General features: G+C 40.0%; 1 protein-coding gene across 2 annotated transcripts in view; it reads left to right on the top strand.

The window, feature by feature from the left end:
* Nucleotides 1-20,953, top strand: part of cant1b (calcium activated nucleotidase 1b) — a 26,369-nt gene extending 5,416 nt beyond the window's left edge. The window contains exons 1-5 of one of the 2 annotated variants that reach the window (XM_088342444.1): nucleotides 1,830-2,056; nucleotides 15,213-15,814; nucleotides 15,880-16,020; nucleotides 18,524-18,727; nucleotides 20,321-20,953. In XM_088342444.1, coding sequence (XP_088198570.1) covers nucleotides 15,286-15,814; nucleotides 15,880-16,020; nucleotides 18,524-18,727; nucleotides 20,321-20,691 — 1,245 coding nt within the window. In that variant the 5' untranslated portion in view covers nucleotides 1,830-2,056; nucleotides 15,213-15,285 and the 3' untranslated portion in view covers nucleotides 20,692-20,953. Of the gene's footprint in view, nucleotides 1-1,829; nucleotides 2,057-15,212; nucleotides 15,815-15,879; nucleotides 16,021-18,523; nucleotides 18,728-20,320 lie in introns of those variants that run through there. The other variant, XM_088342446.1, reaches the window with a different exon arrangement.

Here is a 20,953-nt window from a genome sequence, read left to right as displayed (position 1 = left end):
CCAGCCCCCCAGCGACCCTAATAAGGATAAGCGGTGCAGATAATGAGATGAGATTTTATTTATTTATTTATTTATTTTTTTAAACTCCATCAAAACCTGTCTGCTCTCTCCCCATCTGAATACTTTGCAGATTTTCACTTTTAGCGGGTGGTTTTGTTCCCCATTAACTGGGTCTAAAAATAATAATTTAAAAAAAAATATATATATATATATATATATATATATATATATATATATATATATATATATATATATATATATATTTTTTTTTTTTTTTTTTTTTTTTTTTTTTGAAGGTGCGCGCTACTTCGCGGATTTTCACTTATCGCGGGTGGTTTTGGTCCCCATTAACCGCGATAACCGAGGTCTTACTGTACACTGTTTTTACTATGTTATTACCAGGTTGATAATCAGAGGTAGGTTTACATTGACTCAACCACGAAAACAATCGTTTTCCCATGAAAATCACAACGACCCAGCAGCACTGGTGAGCTTTTTTAGAAAGTGTCTGCGGGCACATCAGCTGTCCTTAAGGGGCATCCTGGTGCTCGTGGGCTCGTTGTTCGTTGGGGTTGTCCATCGATTCGATGATGACCATCCTGGTTATATCAGTATCAGAAATTATTTTCCCCCCATTTTATTAACACTCCACTTATTGAAACATAAATATTTTGTTTGTTTGTTGTACATGATTCAATTGTTTGTTTGTTTGTACATGATTCAGATTGAATCGTTTCTTGTACATGATTCAATTGTTTGTTTGTTTGTACATGATTCAAATTGAATCGTTTCTCCGGCGCCGTCACGAATGGCAGCCACTCCAGCAGCTCCCGTGTTATTTTTCGATTGTTCTCAGTTATTTTCGATTGTTCTCAGCTTAGGGATGCTGCTGGAAAAGTGAATTTCCCTTCGGGGATGAATAAAGTATCTATCTATCTATCTATCTATCTATCTTCTTTTATTTGTGAGTCTGCTGATGTTTGAACAGTCCGATCCTGGATTGTGGTCGGCGACTCAGGTAAAAGAGGATACCTGCGCAATGAGGGTTTTTAAAGTGGCGTAAGGGGTGCGCTTTCCCCAACGCCACTATCTTGATTGTAAAGAAGATGGTTCCAGTGGCAAGGGAGACCCTAGACGACCGGCATCTTTCTACAACTGCAGGCGGCTAACGGGATCCAGGTCTGTAGGAAACCGCCTCAAAGCGTGCCGCCACCAGCTTTTGGGATCACTCTTAGTCTGGACTCTACCCTTCGACCTGTTCGGCTTGGGTAACCCTACCAGGAGTACGAGACTCCCGCCGACATAGCTCTAGGGGTCATGGAGACGCGCAAAGTGCCCCACCACGATAAGGTGGTGATCCGTCGGGACACTGCTCGTGGGCACCACGTTGAAGACCCCTGCTTTAAACCTATTTTATACGTTTTACCATATAATGTTTTGGAAAATTGAAAACAAAACACTAAAGCAAAAAATTATCTGCAAAGATCAAATTTACTGTGGCACGCTAGAAAAAGTCTTAAAACACACTAGTGTGCCTGGCACACTGGTTGGAAAATACTGACTTATAGGGACAGACACACTCTGTCCTTTATAATAAATAATATTTTTTTAAATAATAAGCACAACTTCATGAACTATTATATAAATGAGTTGTTGTTTTAAATACTCGCAGGTTGAGAACTCATCATTTATTTTACACAACATGATGCTCACCTACTGACATAATTGCCATTTTACTGCTACAGGTACCAAAAATCTTCAGAAAGGTTAAGAAAACAAATGCAGTTTGGTCACTTTGAGTCTCCGTAGTTTAAATTCTTGTGCTTCTTAGCACTCGTTTTCGGTTGCCCGACACTGCACAGCGGTATCAAATAATGCACAGTGGCACACTGTCCCTTTAACGGAGCTTTGTTTTTTTTTTTTTACTTCAAGACGCAAAAGTGTTTAACTTGTTTAAAGCCGTACGTAGCGCCCACCCACCCCCAATTGATTGCTGTTAGATTGAAGGGCGATACAAGAAGTTGCCTTCAGTCAACCGAAGAAAACGCTATAGTTGGTAAGTATTTTTTTAACATTTACCGATATGCAAAACACAAATGTGGTAGAGTTTGTGTTTGAAATGCTAAAGTCGACAGTTAACTTAAACACGCTAGTTGGAACTAATGTTTGGCGTTAGGACTATGGCGACAGGAAAGAGTCTGTGAAACACCCCAAACCAGCTTTATTTCGTTGTACTTTAGTACTGTATTCTTAATTCAAGCAATTACATAATCTTCGTCATGACATATGTCAAGCTAGTATAACAAGGGGACTTTTTCGACAAGCGACTCACTTCTTGAAAGGAGTACCACCAAAGTGTGCCACGTCGTAACGCAATTTGTTTTAGGGAAACTTTCATTTGCCGATATTTTATAAATAAATGGTTACTATTGCCTAGAAAAGATATATTTTTATGAGATAATCAAGATGAGATAAGGCTTACTTGGTTCTTAACGTTTCTCAACGTATAGTGACGTAATCAGGGTCGGGTAGGGTTACTTTAAACTTGATTACTTTGGATTACTCCAATACCAAATATGCTAATAAAAGACAAAAGAAAATAAATGTTAATACAATTACTAAATTTTGTGCAGGCTTGGGGAGTAACGGAATACATGAAACGGGAAAAATGATGTTGGCAAGCTGTTTGGATTTATTTTCATTTTGTTTCTGTCGCATTTTATGTTAGCTTTGCCAGAGATCAAAGCCAGGAGAGAAAGCTTACCACGTGTTGTGAGTCATAATTTTATTCATGTTTAGTTTCTTTCGTCGTTCATTAGTCGGGGAGGCAGTAGCTCAGGAGCTAGAGCGATCGTTTTAGGATCAAGGGATCCCAGTTCGAATCCCAGCTTGTCCGTGTTACATGTCGAAGTGTCCTTGGGTAAAACACTGAACCCCCAATAAGCAGGTTAGCGCCTTACATGGCTGCACAGATCACGGGTGCCATTGGGAAATGTGCAGCACAATGGAAAGCGCTTTGGGAAGTCATTGACTTGAAAAGCGCTATATAAATGCAGATCATTTCATCATTTCATTTCATTTCCTTGGGTAACACCCACAATATTGGGAAATGCGGAGCACATTGTAAAGCGCTTTGGGAGGTCATTGGTTTGAAAAACCGCTATATAAATGCATTAGCATATTTGGTATTGGAGTAATCCAAAAGTAATTGAAAGTAATCAACCCTACCCTGGGTAGTAATAACCCTACCCAACCCTGGACGTAATCCATGTGAAATATTAGATGTCTTTAGCCAAATGCTACTAACAGGCTCCAATGTTTGTGGGGTTCTTACAGCAAACAAAAAATATTTGATTTCTTAATCATTCAACATAAAAAGAAAATTCATTCATTTTTGTCATGTCCTTGGTTCAACTATAGTTTATGAATACATATACAGTGCATCCGGAAAGTATTCACAGCGCTTCACCTTTTCCACATTTTTTATGTTACAGCCTCATTCCAAATTGTATTAATTTAATCTCTTATTACAAAATTCTACACAAAATACTCCACTATGACAATGTGAAAACGTTTTTTTATTTTTTTATTTTTTTTTTACTTTTTAAAAATTTATTAAAAATAGAAAACTAAGAAATCACATTTACATAAGTATTCACAGCCTTTGCCATGAAGCTCAAAATTGAGCTCAGATGCATCTTTTTTCCACTGATCATCCTTGAGATCTTTCTTCAGCTTAATTGGAGTCCACCTGCAGTAAATTCAGTTGATTGGACATGATTTGGAAAGGCACACACCTGTCTATATAAGGTCCCACAGTTGAGTGTGCATGTCAGAGCACAAACACCAAGCATGAAGTCAAAAGAACTGTCTGTAGACCTGCGAGACAGGATTGTCTTGAGGCACAAATCTGGGAAAGGATACAGAAAAAATTATGCTGCTTTGAAGGTCCCAATGAGCACAGTGGCCTCCATTATTCGTAAATGGATGACATTTGGAACCACCAGGACTCTTCCCAGAGCCGGCCGGCCTTCTAAACTGAGCGATCGGGGAAGAAGGGCCTTAGTCAGGGAGGTGACCACTCTCTCAGAGCTCCAGTGTTCCTCTGTGGAAAGAGGAGAGCCTTCCAGAAGGACAACCATCTCTGCAGCAATCCACCAATCAGGCCTGTATGGTAGAGTGGCCAGACGAAAGCCACTCCTTAGTAAAAGGAACATGGAAGCCCGTCTGGAATTTGCCAAAAAGCACCTGAATGACTCTCAGACCATGAGAAACAAAATTCTCTGGTCTGATGAGACAAAGATTGAACTCTTTGGTGTGAATGCCAGGCGCCATGTTTGGAGGAAACCAGGCACCGCTCATCACCAGGCCAATACCATCCCTACAGTGAAGCATGGTGGTGGCAGCATCATACTGTGGGGATGTTTTTCAGCAGCAGAAACTGGCAGACTAGTCAGGATAGAAGGAAAAATGAATGCAGCAATATATAGAGATATCCTGGATGAAAACCTGCTCCAGAGCGCTCTTGACCTCAAATTAATACAATTTGGAATGAGGCTGTAACATAAAAAATGTGGAAAAGGTGAAGCGCTGTGAATACTTTCCGGATGCACTGTGTGTATATATATATATATATATATATATATAAATGACAGTAAATAGCCTATATTTAAAAGATTAACAGAAAAATATTAAAACAACAACAAAAAGGTTGGACCATCTAGGTCAGGGGTCGGGAACCTTTTTGACTCAAGGAGCCATAAAAGCAAAAAATATTAATTTTATTTTGGGAAAGAGCCACACCATATATTATGAGACAAATTTACTAAATTGCTAAACCGGCGCCCCAGACAAAAGCTTAGTCTTCAGCACATTTATTTTTGATGATTTGATAAAAATTATGAAAAGAGAATAATGCCAGAGCCCCTGTCCCAAATTCAACAAACAGACCACTTTAAACTTGTCTCTTTCTTGCAATTACTCAAGATCGGTTAAACTCCTTTTGACCCTTTTTTTCATACATATTGGTTTCAAAACCAGATGCAAGCATTTATTTTGTAAAAACGTCACAACATTCTGAGAATAGGGAGCCTTATGTGCTTACCTTTGGCGAGAGATGGGAGGGAATGCTTGTACTTTTTGCATAGCTCCACCCATCCCTCCCACTCACCCAATCAAATGACTAAGTTCTCTTCCGGTGTTTTGGCGTATTTACAGTTCTGTGGATTCGTCATAAAGTATCTGAACACTGAACACAGATTATGTAGTGAACTTTTAAATAAAGGATTCTTTAGCGTTGTACAGCCAAAACGAGTTTTTTTCCCCCTTTTTATGTGTGACACCTTGACTGTAAATTGTAATGAAAAACGTGCCATATATATACTGCGAAGTAATCGTCGACCAGTAAGTTCCGGTTTGGCTTTGCGTGTAATATAATAGGATAGACGACTCAAGTTTTGGACAAAATGGAGAAATTTTGCATGCAATCAAATCTGTCTCTGAGCCATAGGTACTCATAGAAAGAGCCATATATGGCTCGCGAGCCATAGGTTCCCGACCCCTGATCTAGGTGAATAAAAGTAAAATAAGTAATATGTTTGGTTTGGCACATAGTTTTACTCATCTAAGTACTAAATGGCCTGCACTGCAGCTGAGTGGTTAGAGCATCCGCGGCACAATACTGAGGTCATGGGTTCAGCCTTCCTGGGTGGAGTTTGCATGGTCTCCCCGTGCTTGCGTGGGTTTCCTCCAGGCTCTCCGTTTTTGTCAATTCAATGGGGTGTAAATCATTTTCTAAATACAAACTTATATAGATATAAGTGAAAATGTTTTCCCCGTGCTTGCGTGGGTTTCCTCCGGGCACTTCGGTTTCCTCCCACATTCCAAAGACATGCATTTCAGGTGGATTGGCCGGTCCAAATTGTCCCTTGGTGTGAATGAGCGACCGAGTTGTCTGTCCCTGTGTGTCCTGCGATTGGCTGGCAACGAGTTCAGGGTGTCCCCTGCCCACTGCCCGATGATTGCTGGGATGGGCTCCAGCACCCCCGCAACCCTACTGAGGATAAGCGGTGCAGCTAATGAGATGAGATGAGATGTGAAATAAGGATGTAAAATAAAGTGCTTATTCATTTTTACTCTGTTCATTCAATGCCAGACGTTTTTTCTCTAAATTTTTTAAGTTTTTGGGGGAATGCGAAGTGTTTCTTTGCTACTTTACTCACCCATGTAGCAAATCATTTCCTAAGTCAGTTACGTGGTACACTGCTTTGCAGGGCTTTAACACATGCATTGACTCGCGGTTCATGAACCCCTCATCTAAATCTGAATTACTTGGCACACACATCAGGTTTTAGACCTAACTCTTCAGTAAAAATAAGGAAAAAGAAGAAAAACGAGGATAAAAAGAAAAGGTAACAAATGAAAGAAAAAAAGCTCAAAAAAGAAGAAAAAAAGCTCAAAAAGGAAAAAGACAGGTTTTTGTTTCTTGGGTTCTTGTAGCAGAGAAATGGGGGACTAATATTTAGGTGAGCCTCATGTTATGTCATTATTTAGTAACTCCTAGAAGAAAAAAATACTTCATTTAAAAGAAAACAATATTGATTCAAATAATAAGTGAACTGTCAAATATCCGCATTGGCTTTTAGTTTACACAACATGAGCCTCACCTAGAGGGAGATGACAAAATTGTCTGCCATCTTGCTGTTACGGGTACCTGAAAGACCAAAAACCTCACCAAAGGCTTGCCATAAGATAAGAGGAAAGCAATGCAGTTTGGCCACTTTTAGTCTCTGTCGTTTGTATTCTTCCTTGTGCTTTTACCACTCGTTTACAGTTGCACAATACAATACAGGGTATATTAATAAATAAGCAAAGTTATCCATCGTCAGATAACTTTGCTTATTTTATATAGTCTTTTTTTTCATATTTAGACATAAAAAATGAATTGTATGAATAAAATGTATGTGGTTATTCTTAAAATCGGCAAAATAATTTGCTATATTTTTAAGTTTTGCATGATTAATTATTTTACTCGACCATACACATTTTGAAATACTGAATGGGAAACAAATAATTAAAATGGCCAAATTTTGTGTCAACATCTTATTTTCCTTTTTTGCAGTGTACACAAAATGTTTATCACTATTTCAGGTTCCCTTTAGCGGCAAAGTAAATATCTTTAAAAAACTAAATATTAAATATTGTTTTAATGTTAATAGTTCTTCATACGTAATTTTTTCCCATACAATAGTTTTATTTTATTCCCTCATTTAATAACTGCTGCTAATGTTAATAGTTCTTTATACGTAATTATTTTCCATTCAATAGTTTATTTTATTCCCTCATTTAATAACAACTGCATGATCAGCATCATTGCACCGTTTAATTAACTTGACATTAAATAAAGGGTATTTCCATTCACATCACGCACCAAAATCCACAAAGAACCATGCTTGATTGCTCCAAAATTTAGCTCATTGCTGCGTCCCGTGTGTTCACAAGTTGTGCTTGTACGCATGGTGCTTGCCAAAAGTCCACAATGCTTTACAGCATGAATAAATGGAAGAATGAGTGAATGAAACTTTTATTTCGAACATAACATAACAAAGCAAAAACAAAATAACAACAAAAAAAAAGAAAATAAAACACACAAACAATGTTATTGTACATTTTTGAAAGGAAGTAGGAAGAAGCATATAGATAGATAGATAGATAGATAGATAGATACTTTGTTCATCCCCGAAGGGAAATTCACATTTGCTTATTAAATCCTACCCCCAGACTTCATTAACAATTGCATCTCACATCTAGATCCCCTGTGTATTTACATGTAAAAGCTGACTCATGAGTATACATATTTACATTGGCTCTGTTGATACAGTCTCTTCATTATCATCATTATCTTCATCACCGTCACTACTTCCATCCCTTATTTAACCATTATCATCATTCGCATTACAATGGATGGATGGATGGATCATTTGCATCAAAATATTGCTGATGATGAAAACTTGCATGTGCTGTAAAAAGCACAAGTAAACAGATTTGTCGTGTTAGCGTTGAACCTTACATGAACTATATGTAGAAAAGTGGTTTGTACTTTGTGGAAATTAGCTTTAATGATGGTGATCATAGTACAGATTAACCACCAAAAAATTAAGGGGATGCTGTATACCTGGATTATCACACATACGGCCTGCAGGCCGCACCCGGCCCGTTTGATGACTTAATCTGGCCTGCCATTTTTGAGTATGTAAAAAAAAAAAAAAAAAAAGCGAGTCTCCAGGCATTTTCTGTGAAAATTTATGATTTTTGGGGAAAATAAATCCAAACCTAATGCTCCCTCTGACCTCTAGAATATACTTTCAGCTTTGTTAGACCCAGCCTAGTAGTTTGATCAGATGTAGTCCAATCTTATTGCCGTGCACTGTTAAAACTTTTACTTTACATTTACATTACAGTTTTTTATTTCAAACCAGTACAACGGTTAATACGAACATCATATTTTTTCACAGCTCCCACTTGAGTTCGTACTGCTCGGTAAGTTGGTTCAGGTGCAAAACTGCATTTATTCGACTGTTAAAATAAACAGTCTATGCATTAAATGCCAAACATAAAAATATTTTTTTCCTATCTTTTTGTAAAGGAATGTGTTATACTTACAAATGATCCATGATTTTAATATGTAATGTAGGCTACTAAAGTAGGCTGAATGATAAAGCATAATACTGAAAAACTACGGTAAGCTTAAAATTTTAAGTTGACATTCTTTTACTGATCGCTCTGTCCACTCCACGCATCGGCCCGGTATTGCAGTACCTCCGGGAACGGTGCATTCGCAATGATCGCAACAAGGCTATAGGGCTAGGACCTTAGCTTAGCCTTTTGGCTGAGAGTAAGTGTCCCGGCTCCTAGGCTTTGTAGCGTATAATGAACTGACCGATAACGGATAATGGATAATGAATAACGAAGATAGATCAATAACCCTTAAAAACCCCAAACCCCCCCTCTTTTACTGATCTGGCCCGCCGAGGTCAGAAAGTCTGTGTCTGAAATGAAATGAAATGATCTGCATTTATATAGCGCTTTTCAAGTCAATGACTTCCCAAAGCGCTTTACAGTGTGCTTCACATTTCCCAATAGCGGCCTTGTATTGCAGCCATGTAAGACGCTAACCTGCTTATTGGGGGTATTAGGGGTTCAGTGTCTTACCCAAGGACACTTCGACATGTAACATGGGCGAGCCGGGATTCGAACTGGGATCCCTTGATCCCAAGACGAGCGCTCTACCTCCTAAACTACTGCCGCGCCAGAGCCAAATTGAGTTTGACATTTCTTATGTATAAGCTCTTAAAAAGCATTTCAACATTTTAGTCTAAAAAAAACACATGTGTTGTTTTAATACAAAAAATAGGTCATTTGGTGGAAAACCCTCATAGTAAAATTCAATTTGCACAGAATAAGCCCAAGTTTATTTTTGTATAAAACAACCTAAATCATTGGGTAATTTCTAAACAAATCAATTTTTTAACCAACTTGGTATGGTTTGTTCGTTTTTCCAAGTGATTTTTTTGTTTTGTTTTTTATCCATGACCAAAAATGCTAGCTGAAAAAAAAAATTCTCTGCGGTACTTCATTAAAAAAGAAACGAGATAAACAAAGCCTCGGATTGGTAACGACTGATTTACCACAGTCTGAAAGGACTTAACGTCCAGATATAAAATCAGTTCAGAGGGGACATTTGGTTTTGAGCGATGGAGGCTGAAGAGTAATGTGCTATCTAGTCTGTTGCTGATTCGGCCAGATGAGGCCATTAGAAGGGGAGAGTCAGTGATGCGAGGCGGTGGCAAATATGGGCAGCGTGGACACTGGGCGCAACAAGAGCATTCTTTGTTGATTGAATGTGGGAAAAGTTGAAGGAGCATTGGTTGGGTGCGGGTTGTATGTGTAATAGGAGCTTGAAGGGCGCCTGAACACAAGTACAGTGGAACAGTTGTCCTCAAGGCTTTAATTCGGCATGCAAGAATTCTCATACGATCTATGGTGGAACTGACCATTTAAATATTGGCCAATTTTACAAAATGTTTAATGTTTATCAGCATTGTTTATGAAAGATATTTTTGGTTCAAACATACATTTCCATTGTATTTCAAAGAATGATCATAACAATTGTGGTTTTATATGAAAGGGGTGTACTCTATAGAGCAGGGCTGTCCAAACTTCAGAAGGCGGGCCCGATTGGTTAAGCTAAAAATGTTTGAGGGCCAACTATACAGCTTGGCATTCTTTGAAGAGTCATTAATAAATTCACCCGCTGTGAAAGGTTTGCTGTGCCTGGCGCTCAGCATCGCGACCTCGTAGCTTGCCTTTGTAGCATTTTCATCCGACTCGCAGGGTCTCATGAAAAGGCACTGCTGTGCCGTTATAACAGCTTCCAGTTTCCTCACCTTTTCACAGTGTTCATTTCCAGTTAGCTTTTTGTATTTAGCATGTTTTGTCTGGCAGTTCCTCTTTATATTGTATTCTTTAAAAACAGCCACAGTCTCTTGGCAAATTAGGCAAACTGAGTTGTTTTTTATTTCAATGAAAAAATACTCCAGATTTTCACTTGTCCTGGTATCGGCGGCCCTCACAGTCAACATTCCTTTTTTTATTTAAAGTTGCCATGTCCAGATGGCTCCTGCCATCAACTGGTGAAATTGTTTTTTGTTGTCTTTGATTGTTGTACAAATGTATCATCTCATCTCATCTCATCAGCTGCACCGCTTATCCTCAGTAGGGTCGCCGGGGTGCTGGAGCCCATCCCAGCAATCATCGGGCAGTGGGCAGGGGACACCCTGAACTGGTTGCCAGCCAATTGCAGGGCACCAAATGTATCATATATATATATATATATATATATATATATATATATATACTGGACTGTCTCAGAAAATTAGAATATTGTGATAAAGTTCTTTATTTTCTGTAATGCAATTAAAAAAACAAAAATGTCATACATTCTGGATTCATTACACATCAACTGAACTATTTCAAGCCTTTTATTATTTTAATATTGCTGAATTTGGCTTACAGCTTAAGAAAACTCAAAAATCCTATCTCAAAATATTAGAATATCATGAAAAAGTATACAAGTAGGCTATTCAACTAATCACCTGAATCATCTAATTTGCTCGAAACACCTTGCGAGGGTTTCCTGAGCCTTAAAAAACACTCAGCTTGGTTCAGTAAACTAAATCACTGCTGATCTGACTGCTGTCCAGAGGACCATCATTGATACCCTCCCGATGGAGGGTAAGACACAAAAAGAAATTTCTCAAAGAGCAGGCTGTTCACAGAGTGCAGTTTCAAAGCATATCCACAAAAAGTCTGTTGGAAGGGAAAAATGTGGCCGGAAACGCTGCACAACCAAGAGAGATGACCGCAGCCTTAACAAAATTGTGAAGAAGAGCCGCTTCCAGAATTTGAGGGAGCTTCAAAGACAGTGGGCTGAAGCTGGAGTCCAGGTATCAAAAGCCACAGTTCACAGACGTGTCCGGGAAATGGGCTACAATAGCCGTATTCCCATGGTCAAGCCACTTCTGAACTCAAGACAACGGAAGAAGCGTCTGACTTGGGCTATGGAGAAGAAGCACTGGACAGTTGCAGAGTGGTCCAAAGTCCTCTTTTCAGACGAAAGCAAGTTTTGCATTTCATTTGGAAGTCAAGGCGCCAGAGTCTGGAGAAAGGCTGGAGAAGAGCAAAATCCAAGTTGCTTGAAATCCAGTGTGAAGTTCCCACAGTCAGCAATGGTTTGGGGAGCCATGTCAGCTGCTGGTGTTGGTCCACTGTGTTTCATCAAGTCCAGAGTAAATGCAACTGTGTACCAAGAGATTTTAGAGCACTACATGCTTCCATCTGCTGAAAAGCTCTATGGAGATGAGGATTTCATTTTCCAGCATGATCTGGCACCTGCCCACAGTGCCAAAACCACCAGTAACTGGTGCACTGACCATGGCATCACTGTCCTTGATTGGCTTGCTAATTCCCCTGACCTAAACCCCATCAAGAATTTGTGGGGTATAGTTAAGAAGAAGATGAAAGACACCAGACCTACAAATGCAAATGAGCTGAAGGCCGCTATCGAAGCATCCTGGGCATCAATAACACCTCAGGAATGCCACAGGCTGATTGCCTCCATGCCACGCCGGATTGATGCAGTAATCCGTGCAAAAGGATTCCCAACCAAGTATTGAGTGCATCAATGGACATTTTCAAATGTTTGATTTAGTTTTGCTGTTATAAAATTATTTTTTTTACTTGGTCTGAGGAAGTATTCTAATATTTTGAGATAGGATTTTTGAGTTTTTTTCAGCTGTAAGCCAAAATCAGCAATATTCAAATAATAAAAGGCTTGAAATAGTTCAGTTGATGTGTAATGAATCCAGAATGTATGACATTTTTGTTTTTTTAATTGCATTACAGAAAATAAAGAACTTTATCACAGTATTCTAATTTTCAGAGACAGTCCAGTATATATATATTACAAGGACAGTGATGCCATGGTCAGTGCACCAGTTACTGGTGGTTTTGGCACTGTGGGCAGGTGCCAGATCATGCTGGAAAATGAAATACTCATCTCCATAGAGCTTTTCAGCAGATGGAAGCATGTAGTGCTCTAAAATCTCTTGGTACACAGTTGCATTTACTCTGGACTTGATGAAACACAGTGGACCAACACCAGCAGCTGACATGGCTTCCCAAACCATTGCTGACTGTGGGAACTTCACACTGGATTTCAAGCAACTTGGATTTTGCTCTTCTCCAGCCTTTCTCCAGACTCTGGCGCCTTGACTTCCAAATGAAATGCAAAACTTGCTTTCGTCTGAAAAGAGGACTTTGGACCACTCTGCAACTGTCCAGTGCTTCTTCTCCATAGCCCAAGTCAGACGCTTCTTCCGTTGTCTTGAGTTCAGAAGTGGCTTGACCATGGGAATACGGCTATTGTAGCCCATTTCCCGGACACGTCTGTGAACTGTGGCTTTTGATACCTGGACTCCAGCTTCAGCCCACTGTCTTTGAAGCTCCCTCAAATTCTGGAAGCGGCTCTTCTTCACAATTTTGTTAAGGCTGCGGTCATCTCTCTTGGTTGTGCAGCGTTTCCGGCCACATTTTTCCCTTCCAACAGACTTTTTGTGGATATGCTTTGAAACTGCACTCTGTGAACAGCCTGCTCTTTGAGAAATTTCTTTTTGTGTCTTACCCTCCATCGGGAGGGTATCAATGATGGTCCTCTGGACAGCAGTCAGATCAGCAGTGATTTAGTTTACTGAACCAAGCTGAGTGTTTTTAAGGCTCAGGAAACCCTCGCAAGGTGTTTCGAGTTAATTAGATGATTCAGGTGATTAGTTGAATAGCCTACTTGTATACTTTTTCATGATATTCTAATATTTTGAGATAGGATTTTTGAGTTTTCTTAAGCTGTAAGCCAAATTCAGCAATATTAAAATAATAAAAGGCTTGAAATAGTTCAGTTGATGTGTAATGAATCCAGAATGTATGACATTTTTGTTTTTTTAATTGCATTACAGAAAATAAAGAAGTTTATCACAATATTCTAATTTTCTGAGACAGTCCAGTATATACCACAGCCATATCCCCTTAGTGGGAGGTGGCTAGAGTCATTTCTGACTCTTTTTGGGAGATTGATTCAGAGGAGGGGATTCCCAGCCCCCTCGCTCAACCCAACTGAGGTGTTGGGAGTCATTAGGTGACCAAACCCCCCAATTCCAACCCCTAATGCTGAACCCCATGCAGGGAGGCAATGGGTACCAATGTTTAACTCTTAGGCATGACTCGTCCGAGGCTTGAACCACAACCTCCCAGTCTCGGGGCGGGCGCCATACCCCCAAGGCCACCGAGCTGAATGTATCATATACTGCGGTCAAAATGACTGTCAGGCCACATATTATTAATTTTATGACAGAGGTTGCAGGCCAGAAAAAAATTGAACACGGGCCGTAACCTACCCCCAGGCTTGACTTTGACCAAGCCTGGAATGGAGTAGAAATTGCTTCTGTAACAATTGCCCGATCACAACTCAGCGTATCAACAGAGCTCTCAGCAATTTTATTTTCAATCAACAGCAAGTAGTAAAATAGCTGCTATCCGAGATTGTTTATAGGAGACATAAATCAAGTTTAGTAATTATTTTTAAACACATTATTAGCCAATTCCTCTGTAAAGACACAATCACCGTGGTGTTAATGCTTCGATCACTCGTTAAAGAAAATTCCAACACAACGTTGAGCTTGAAGCAGTGTCCCTACCATCTTGTGGAAATGGCTGGTTGCAAACTTTTGCATGAAAGGACTCTTCACAGAAACCATTCTTATTTGACATTGCAATAAAACACATGGCCTGAAAGCAATACATTTACTACATGTCTATAAAAGTCAACTTGACTATAAAATAATTGTTGCAATTATACATTCAACGTAGTTTAATGCAATAGCAATTTAGCCTTTATGTAAAAATGGAATGCAGGATAATTAAAATAATGCAACACTCCAAGAAATACCATGGAAATGATGTAAAACCGATTACTTTTCACACAAATGACAATAGAAGTGCCAGTTGTATCTCTGGGAATAATCTTAGCCTGGATGATTGCCTCGTCTGAAGCAGGCTAGTTGTAGAGAATTACTTTACTATAGTAACTGGGTCGAACTGAATTTACCCTGCTTTCATGCAACAGACTTGACGCTAAATTCAGCCAAGATAATAAACATATCCCAGCTCAATCCCTTACCTTGGTTTGGTGCAATACCCCTCAAAGCTTTTTATTTGAATATCTGAAAGGTCCCATTGCCTGTCCGGTTTTTTAAATGCACCACCAGGCTTGCACAGGATGCCAGTGCTTTACTTGAGAGAGGCGACATTTTCATGGAAATGGTGTCCTACTTCCTGGTGAGAATCCCACCTTCTGCCCATTTGTAGGAAGTGTTAAGAATCCACTGTATTTAGTGTCAGTGCTCCTCTTTTGGGAAGCACAACAAAACCAAGTGTTAAAAAATGACAGCAGGCAGGGCCTTTTGATTAAAACCACAATTTTTTTCCCTCAATCTGTTCCCCAAATTGCAGATGTATTTTACATTTGTCACTAGATAAAAACTGTTTGTCTGTTTTTGAGAAATAATGTGTACCTAACACTAACATGTATCCTGCCTTGCCAGGAGCTGACTAACCCTCCACTTGATGCTGCATGCTGCTCTGGTTTGACACAATAAAAATGGAAATAACTTATCTATGAGTAATTTCGCCATCAACGTCCGAGGCCTCCCCATGGCCCTGTCATCCATGACTCAAGCCGCTAGCTCCGACTCTCGCATCAAGCCCAAATGGCGGGCAATCGCTGTGGCCACCCTGATGGCTTTAGTGGTCATGTTGTACCTGCACCGCATAGGGGGTGACGGAAACTCTCCAGTGAGCTACTCCCACCAGAACAGTCTGCAAATCTATCATGGAGGCGATGGCCACATATTCAGGAACACTCCAAGACAAGATTTGCTGCGCCTTTCACAGCTGCAAAAAACTGCTAACCTGTACAATGACACGTATCCTCTAAGTCCGCCTTTAAAGACCGACAGTGGCATCAGGTACCGCATCGGAGTCATCGCAGACCTGGACACGCGGTCACGTAGCCTAAAGGAGCAGACTTGGTTTAGCTACATGAAAAAGGGACATGTGACCATTTCCAAAGATGCAGACGCTCTACGTGTGGAATGGGACGAGGAGATAATCACCCTGGAGAGTCACCTGGCAGAGAAAGGACGAGGTTGAGCGACACTTGAAACCAAAATCCACGATTTTCCTTACGAATGACACCGTCTTATTTTGCAGGAATGGAGTTGTCTGAGTTGGTGGCGTTTAACGGTCATCTGTACAGCGTGGACGACCGCACGGGCGTGGTTTACCGGATTGAGGGCAGGCGGGCTGTCCCTTGGGTCATACTGCCAGACGGAGATGGATCAGTTTCCAAAGGTTAGTTAGTTATAATAAGCTTAAATAATGTTGGATTAGGACTCTCAGATATCAGAAGACTTGATCTGACCCGCTAAGTTGCTGTGACCTTTCTTGCGTGGCGTAGTCCTATCTAAAAGCACTCTTGCACATAATATCAGTTAAGACCATCGAGTTTTACATTGGCACAAGGTTGAGGCTGAGTCGCCCCCAACTCCCGTGTGGGTGGGTAGCTCAGATGGTATAAGACTAGACGCCATCTTCGATTATACTGACATCTTCCGTCTCATACTGAAAAAGGGTCCACAGCTGTGTATTCAATCTTTCTGGCATCCAGTAAATAATTCAACAAGAATATGCAGCTTACGGGTTTTTATTTCAAGCATAGCGAATATTTAAGAAAAAAGAACCGGGTTTAGGTTCAGGCCCTAATTTTTGAGGATTATAACATTTTGTTTCACTTTTTCTCAGCTCAAAGTTTGCGGTCGGATGCGACTTGGATCGAACTCGGGCTGGGCAGTGAGATAACCAAATACTATCCATTGGCACGTGAAAAGGCAGTCAATTTTATCCAATTTTTAGAACATAGTCATGGTACCAGAGATTAAATTTGTTTTCATGGTGCGTTACACGTGTTACAATGGCAATAAATAATATTCTATTTTTGTTCTAATAATTGTAAGTGACAGATTTATTGTTAATGTTACCTGTGACATGCACAACTAAACTATCATTGATCTCTAACATTATGATAATCAGATAACCCAATGCCTTTTTGTATTTCATCTATATCACAGGTGGTCCAGTGGTTACAGTTTGGTGTTCTCGCCACTGCAACAAGGGTTTGAATCCTGTTACATCCAATATTTTGCGATTATACGGTAAAACCTCTTGTATGATGTGCACCAAAACTTAATGTTCTTTTTTAGGTAAAAAAATATCCGCATTAAACACAAATCAAAACAGTGCCATAGAATTCTGGACTACAGAGAACGCCTGATTAAAAGCCACATGCTCAAATTTAGGAGGAAGTCTCAATTTTGTCATTGTAAAAGCCGTGCCGGATTTCAAGAAGACAAAAATGAACTGATTCACGTCCTTTTTTCCCCCCTCTCGTTTTCCCATTTCTTACATGGCGCACAACTGGCGCAAACCATGTGGGGAATTCGGTGTCGACACCTTTGGCTGAAGAAAGCCAACAGCACTGTGCTACCGCAACAACAGATGCAGTTTTCAGCTGCATCTTTCAGTTTCGCTTAGAGTTGTTTACGTCCCGCTGTTATTTGGATATCGTTGAGTATTCAAAGTGGCGATTGCAAAGACAAGCACATAGTAATTACTCTGCTGAAAGAATACGTAAATTAGGGCTGCATCGCGTAAAATGTGAGCCCAAAATTTTCCAGACTATGCCAGGGCAACCGTACTGTGGAGAATAATGCCAGATTGCAACACAGTAGTGTGTTTTTTTGTTGTCATTTGTGATTTCCCTGGTAAAGGATCAAATAAGATTTGCTTGTTATCGTTCCTTGAGGATTACAGGTAACTTCAGTGACCTGACGCTGACGCAATGATACGGAAAGAGAAGTGTTCATGAAATATTGAGAGTACGTAGTAAATATTAAAGTACTGATAAACTTCCAGTTTTGCTGCTCTTGTGTATTATATAGATAATTATATGAATAATATTGGCACGAACATGGACAAATATCTCTTGAAGGGCGTCATAAATGTTTCAAGACATCAACAACGGTGTTTTGTATTTCGAGCGCATGCATTGTGAACAAGTGCAGTTCGCAGTTTTCCTTTGTACCAGCACAAACCAGAGAATAAACTTGACCAAATTGAAAGTCGTGGTGTTTAAAATATAGCAAAAAAGTAGCGCCTTGTTGTCCAAACTTTACGGTATTTAAATGTAATATTCTTCCTTATCCACTAGTTGCCTATTCAGGAGGTAATTTTTGTTACATTTGAGCTTACTATGCTCCGCCAAAGTTTTTGTTAGTCCTATTTTATTTAGCCGAACCAAGTGTTAAAAAAAACGTCATTAAAAAAATTAGATATATTGATTTGGATAATGAGCAAAAATACACAAAATATCATATATATGTGCATTCTTTAAATACTCACAGGGCTACAAATTTGTTTTTATTTTACGAATCATGAGGCTTACCAATTGGGAGCTGACATAATTGTCCGCCATCTTGCTTTTAAGGGTACTTCAGGAAAAACAAAAACTTTGTAAATGGCTGGGAAAGAAATCGAGAAGAAAATAATGCTGTTAAGTCACTTTCAGACTGCGTAGTTTGTATACATCCCTGTGCTTTGTAGCACTCCTTTTCAGTTGCACCACATAATACACCAAGATCTAGTCGTCAAATATTACACAGTGTGCCTTTAAGTGTTTATATTATTATTTTAGTAGCCCAAAAAAGACAAAAACAGATTACCCAAAGTCAATATACCCCTCTCGCTGCTCCTCAGAAATTGCCTTATTGACTTGAATTTGAATGTTTGTGTTTTGTAGGTTTCAAGGCTGAGTGGCTAGCAGTCAAAGACGAGCACTTGTACGTCGGTGGGCTCGGCAAGGAGTGGACCACCACAACTGGAGAGGTCGTCAACCACCACCCTGAGTGGGTCAAAGTGATCGGTTACCACGGTGATGTGAAGCATAAGAACTGGAGGCCTTACTACAATGCCTTGCGGAGCGCCGCTGGGATCAAACCTCCAGGTAACGCCCAGTTTAGTCAATCTTGTGTACTGTAAATTCAAGGCAACAGATCACTTGGAATCTTTCTAACAAGTAATGTTGGCTGACTGAATATTTTAGTGTGGCAACATGTGACTAATAATTACTTATATTTTTCACATCAGGCTGTCATCAGCCCGTTTGCAGTCAGCCGAATAATTATTGTGTACCCCTCCTTAGGTAGTAACTATTGTTGGCATGTATAATGATTATTTTTTATTTAGTATTAGCAGCAGTACTTTGTCTGTTCTCTAACACTTTGTCATGTGCGCAAGGGATGGGAGAGCTTAAGATCAGTCACATGGCACAGCAGTTGTGATTGTTTGGGTTTCTTTCAGTATAATCCATTAACTTTTGTTTTGAGTCCAGAAAGAATGTCTTAATCGCGGAACAATCTTTTACTTTTCTGTATTAGACATTTCCCCGCTGATTCCGCCGAGATCACGGTGTTACTCCATTCGGACAGTGGGAATCTTGTTTATCCATTCATGCGCGTCACTCTGCGACCTGCCCTTTTGATAGCTTTTGCTGTGTGTTGTCTGCTGCAGAATACAATGCAAGATGATCATTTTGCAAAGTACAGAGGTACCTCTATTTACGAATTTAATTCATTCTGGGAGAAGCTTTGTAACCTGAAACATTTTTAAGTAGCGACTCCTTTTGAATGTAAATCCGCTAATCCCTTCCACGCCTCACAAAAGTATGATATGAGTTTAATGAATCATGAAAGAGCATTAGAACATGAAACGATTACATTTTAAAAATGGATAACCGCACAGACATAAACCAAGAGGCGCATAATCTAAAACAAAAAACAAAGGATAAAAGAAATAATACAAATATTAATATATCTTTTAACTGGCCTCCTTGTTAACTGGTCCTCAGCAGTGTTTTTTAACTCTCATTTCTTGAAAAACTGATCCAATGACATCTGCTTTTGTCGGCTTTTGACAATCTGTCGGAACTGAGCGAGGCAGATGTCATCACAATGAGCGATTGCCTGACCTGTCAACCATTTTTTTGGGTGATTCCTTTCCACAAATTCTGAGACTTTGTGGAATTTTGCCAAAATGTCTTTAATTTGTGCCGATGGAATGATGGCTGCATCTTCCTACTTGTCGCTAAACTGCACGGCGGTGTGTGTTTTCATACCTTTCTGTTATCTCTTGCTTTGTTTTGATGGCCAGAAAAAGTACCTTCCTCTTCTTTTCTTCTTGTCCACTTTTCTCAATGTCTTTTGTGGGGTCCATTGGGAATGAAAGCTCTTCATAGCAGTACCATACAGGAGACTGTTTACAGAGCGGGAAGAGGACATGAAGAGCATGCCGGGATTCACACATACGCATAGGGTTGCCAGGTAGAATGGCGGCGCGTACTGTACTGTGCTTTGTATCCTGAAATGCCTTTGTGACTAGAGGAAATTGTTTTCGTTAAGGTACTTTGTAACCTGAAACTTTTGTATATAGACATTCGTAATGGAGGTACCACTGTATCGAAATCGAGAAAAGTAAAAATTCTTACAACGAGGGATTACTGTAATATGAAATTTACTGTACTCATCCATGTTGCCTTCAGGTTACCTTATTCACGAATCTGCCGCTTGGAGCGAGCGACTGCAGCGCTGGTTCTTCCTGCCTCGCCGAGCCAGTCACGAGCGCTACGAAGAGAGCGCGGACGAGCGGCGCGCTACCAACTTGCTTCTTTCCTGCCCGGCAGATTTCAGCCAGGTGACCACGCGGCGTGTCGGCCCGCTCCACCCAACCCACGGCTTTTCTTCCTTTAAGTTTGTCCCCGACACAGACGATCAAATTCTTCTGGCGCTGAAAACCGAAGAGGAAGCAGGCCACATCGCCACCTACATCCTGGCATTTTCCCTCGACGGACGGATTCTGATGTCAGAGACTAAAATTGGAAATGAGAAGTACGAAGGACTGGAGTTCATTTGAAATCTATGGATTTTTTGCTACTTGATACTCTAATAATGGAGAAAGAGTAACCTGCCCTAATAATGGAACACCGGTATACTCGATTCAGGTTCTTATTTAGCAAAGATAAAAAATGCAATTTGTTTCCTATGGTTAAGCTCTGCTGGTCAGACTCCCTTGGGAACGTACTGCAGTCAAAACCTGTCTAAGATTATGCACAACATCGAATGTTATGAACTACTTGAATGTCTTTAATGGCTGTTTTAATATTTATATTGAGTTA

This window comes from Urocampus carinirostris, chromosome 8 (genome assembly GCF_059441175.1).
Source record: "Urocampus carinirostris isolate Australia breed hairy pipefish chromosome 8, RoL_Ucar_1.0, whole genome shotgun sequence".
In the NCBI taxonomy this organism is placed as follows: domain Eukaryota; kingdom Metazoa; phylum Chordata; class Actinopteri; order Syngnathiformes; family Syngnathidae; genus Urocampus; species Urocampus carinirostris.
This window is presented reverse-complemented; position numbering and strand designations above follow the sequence as displayed.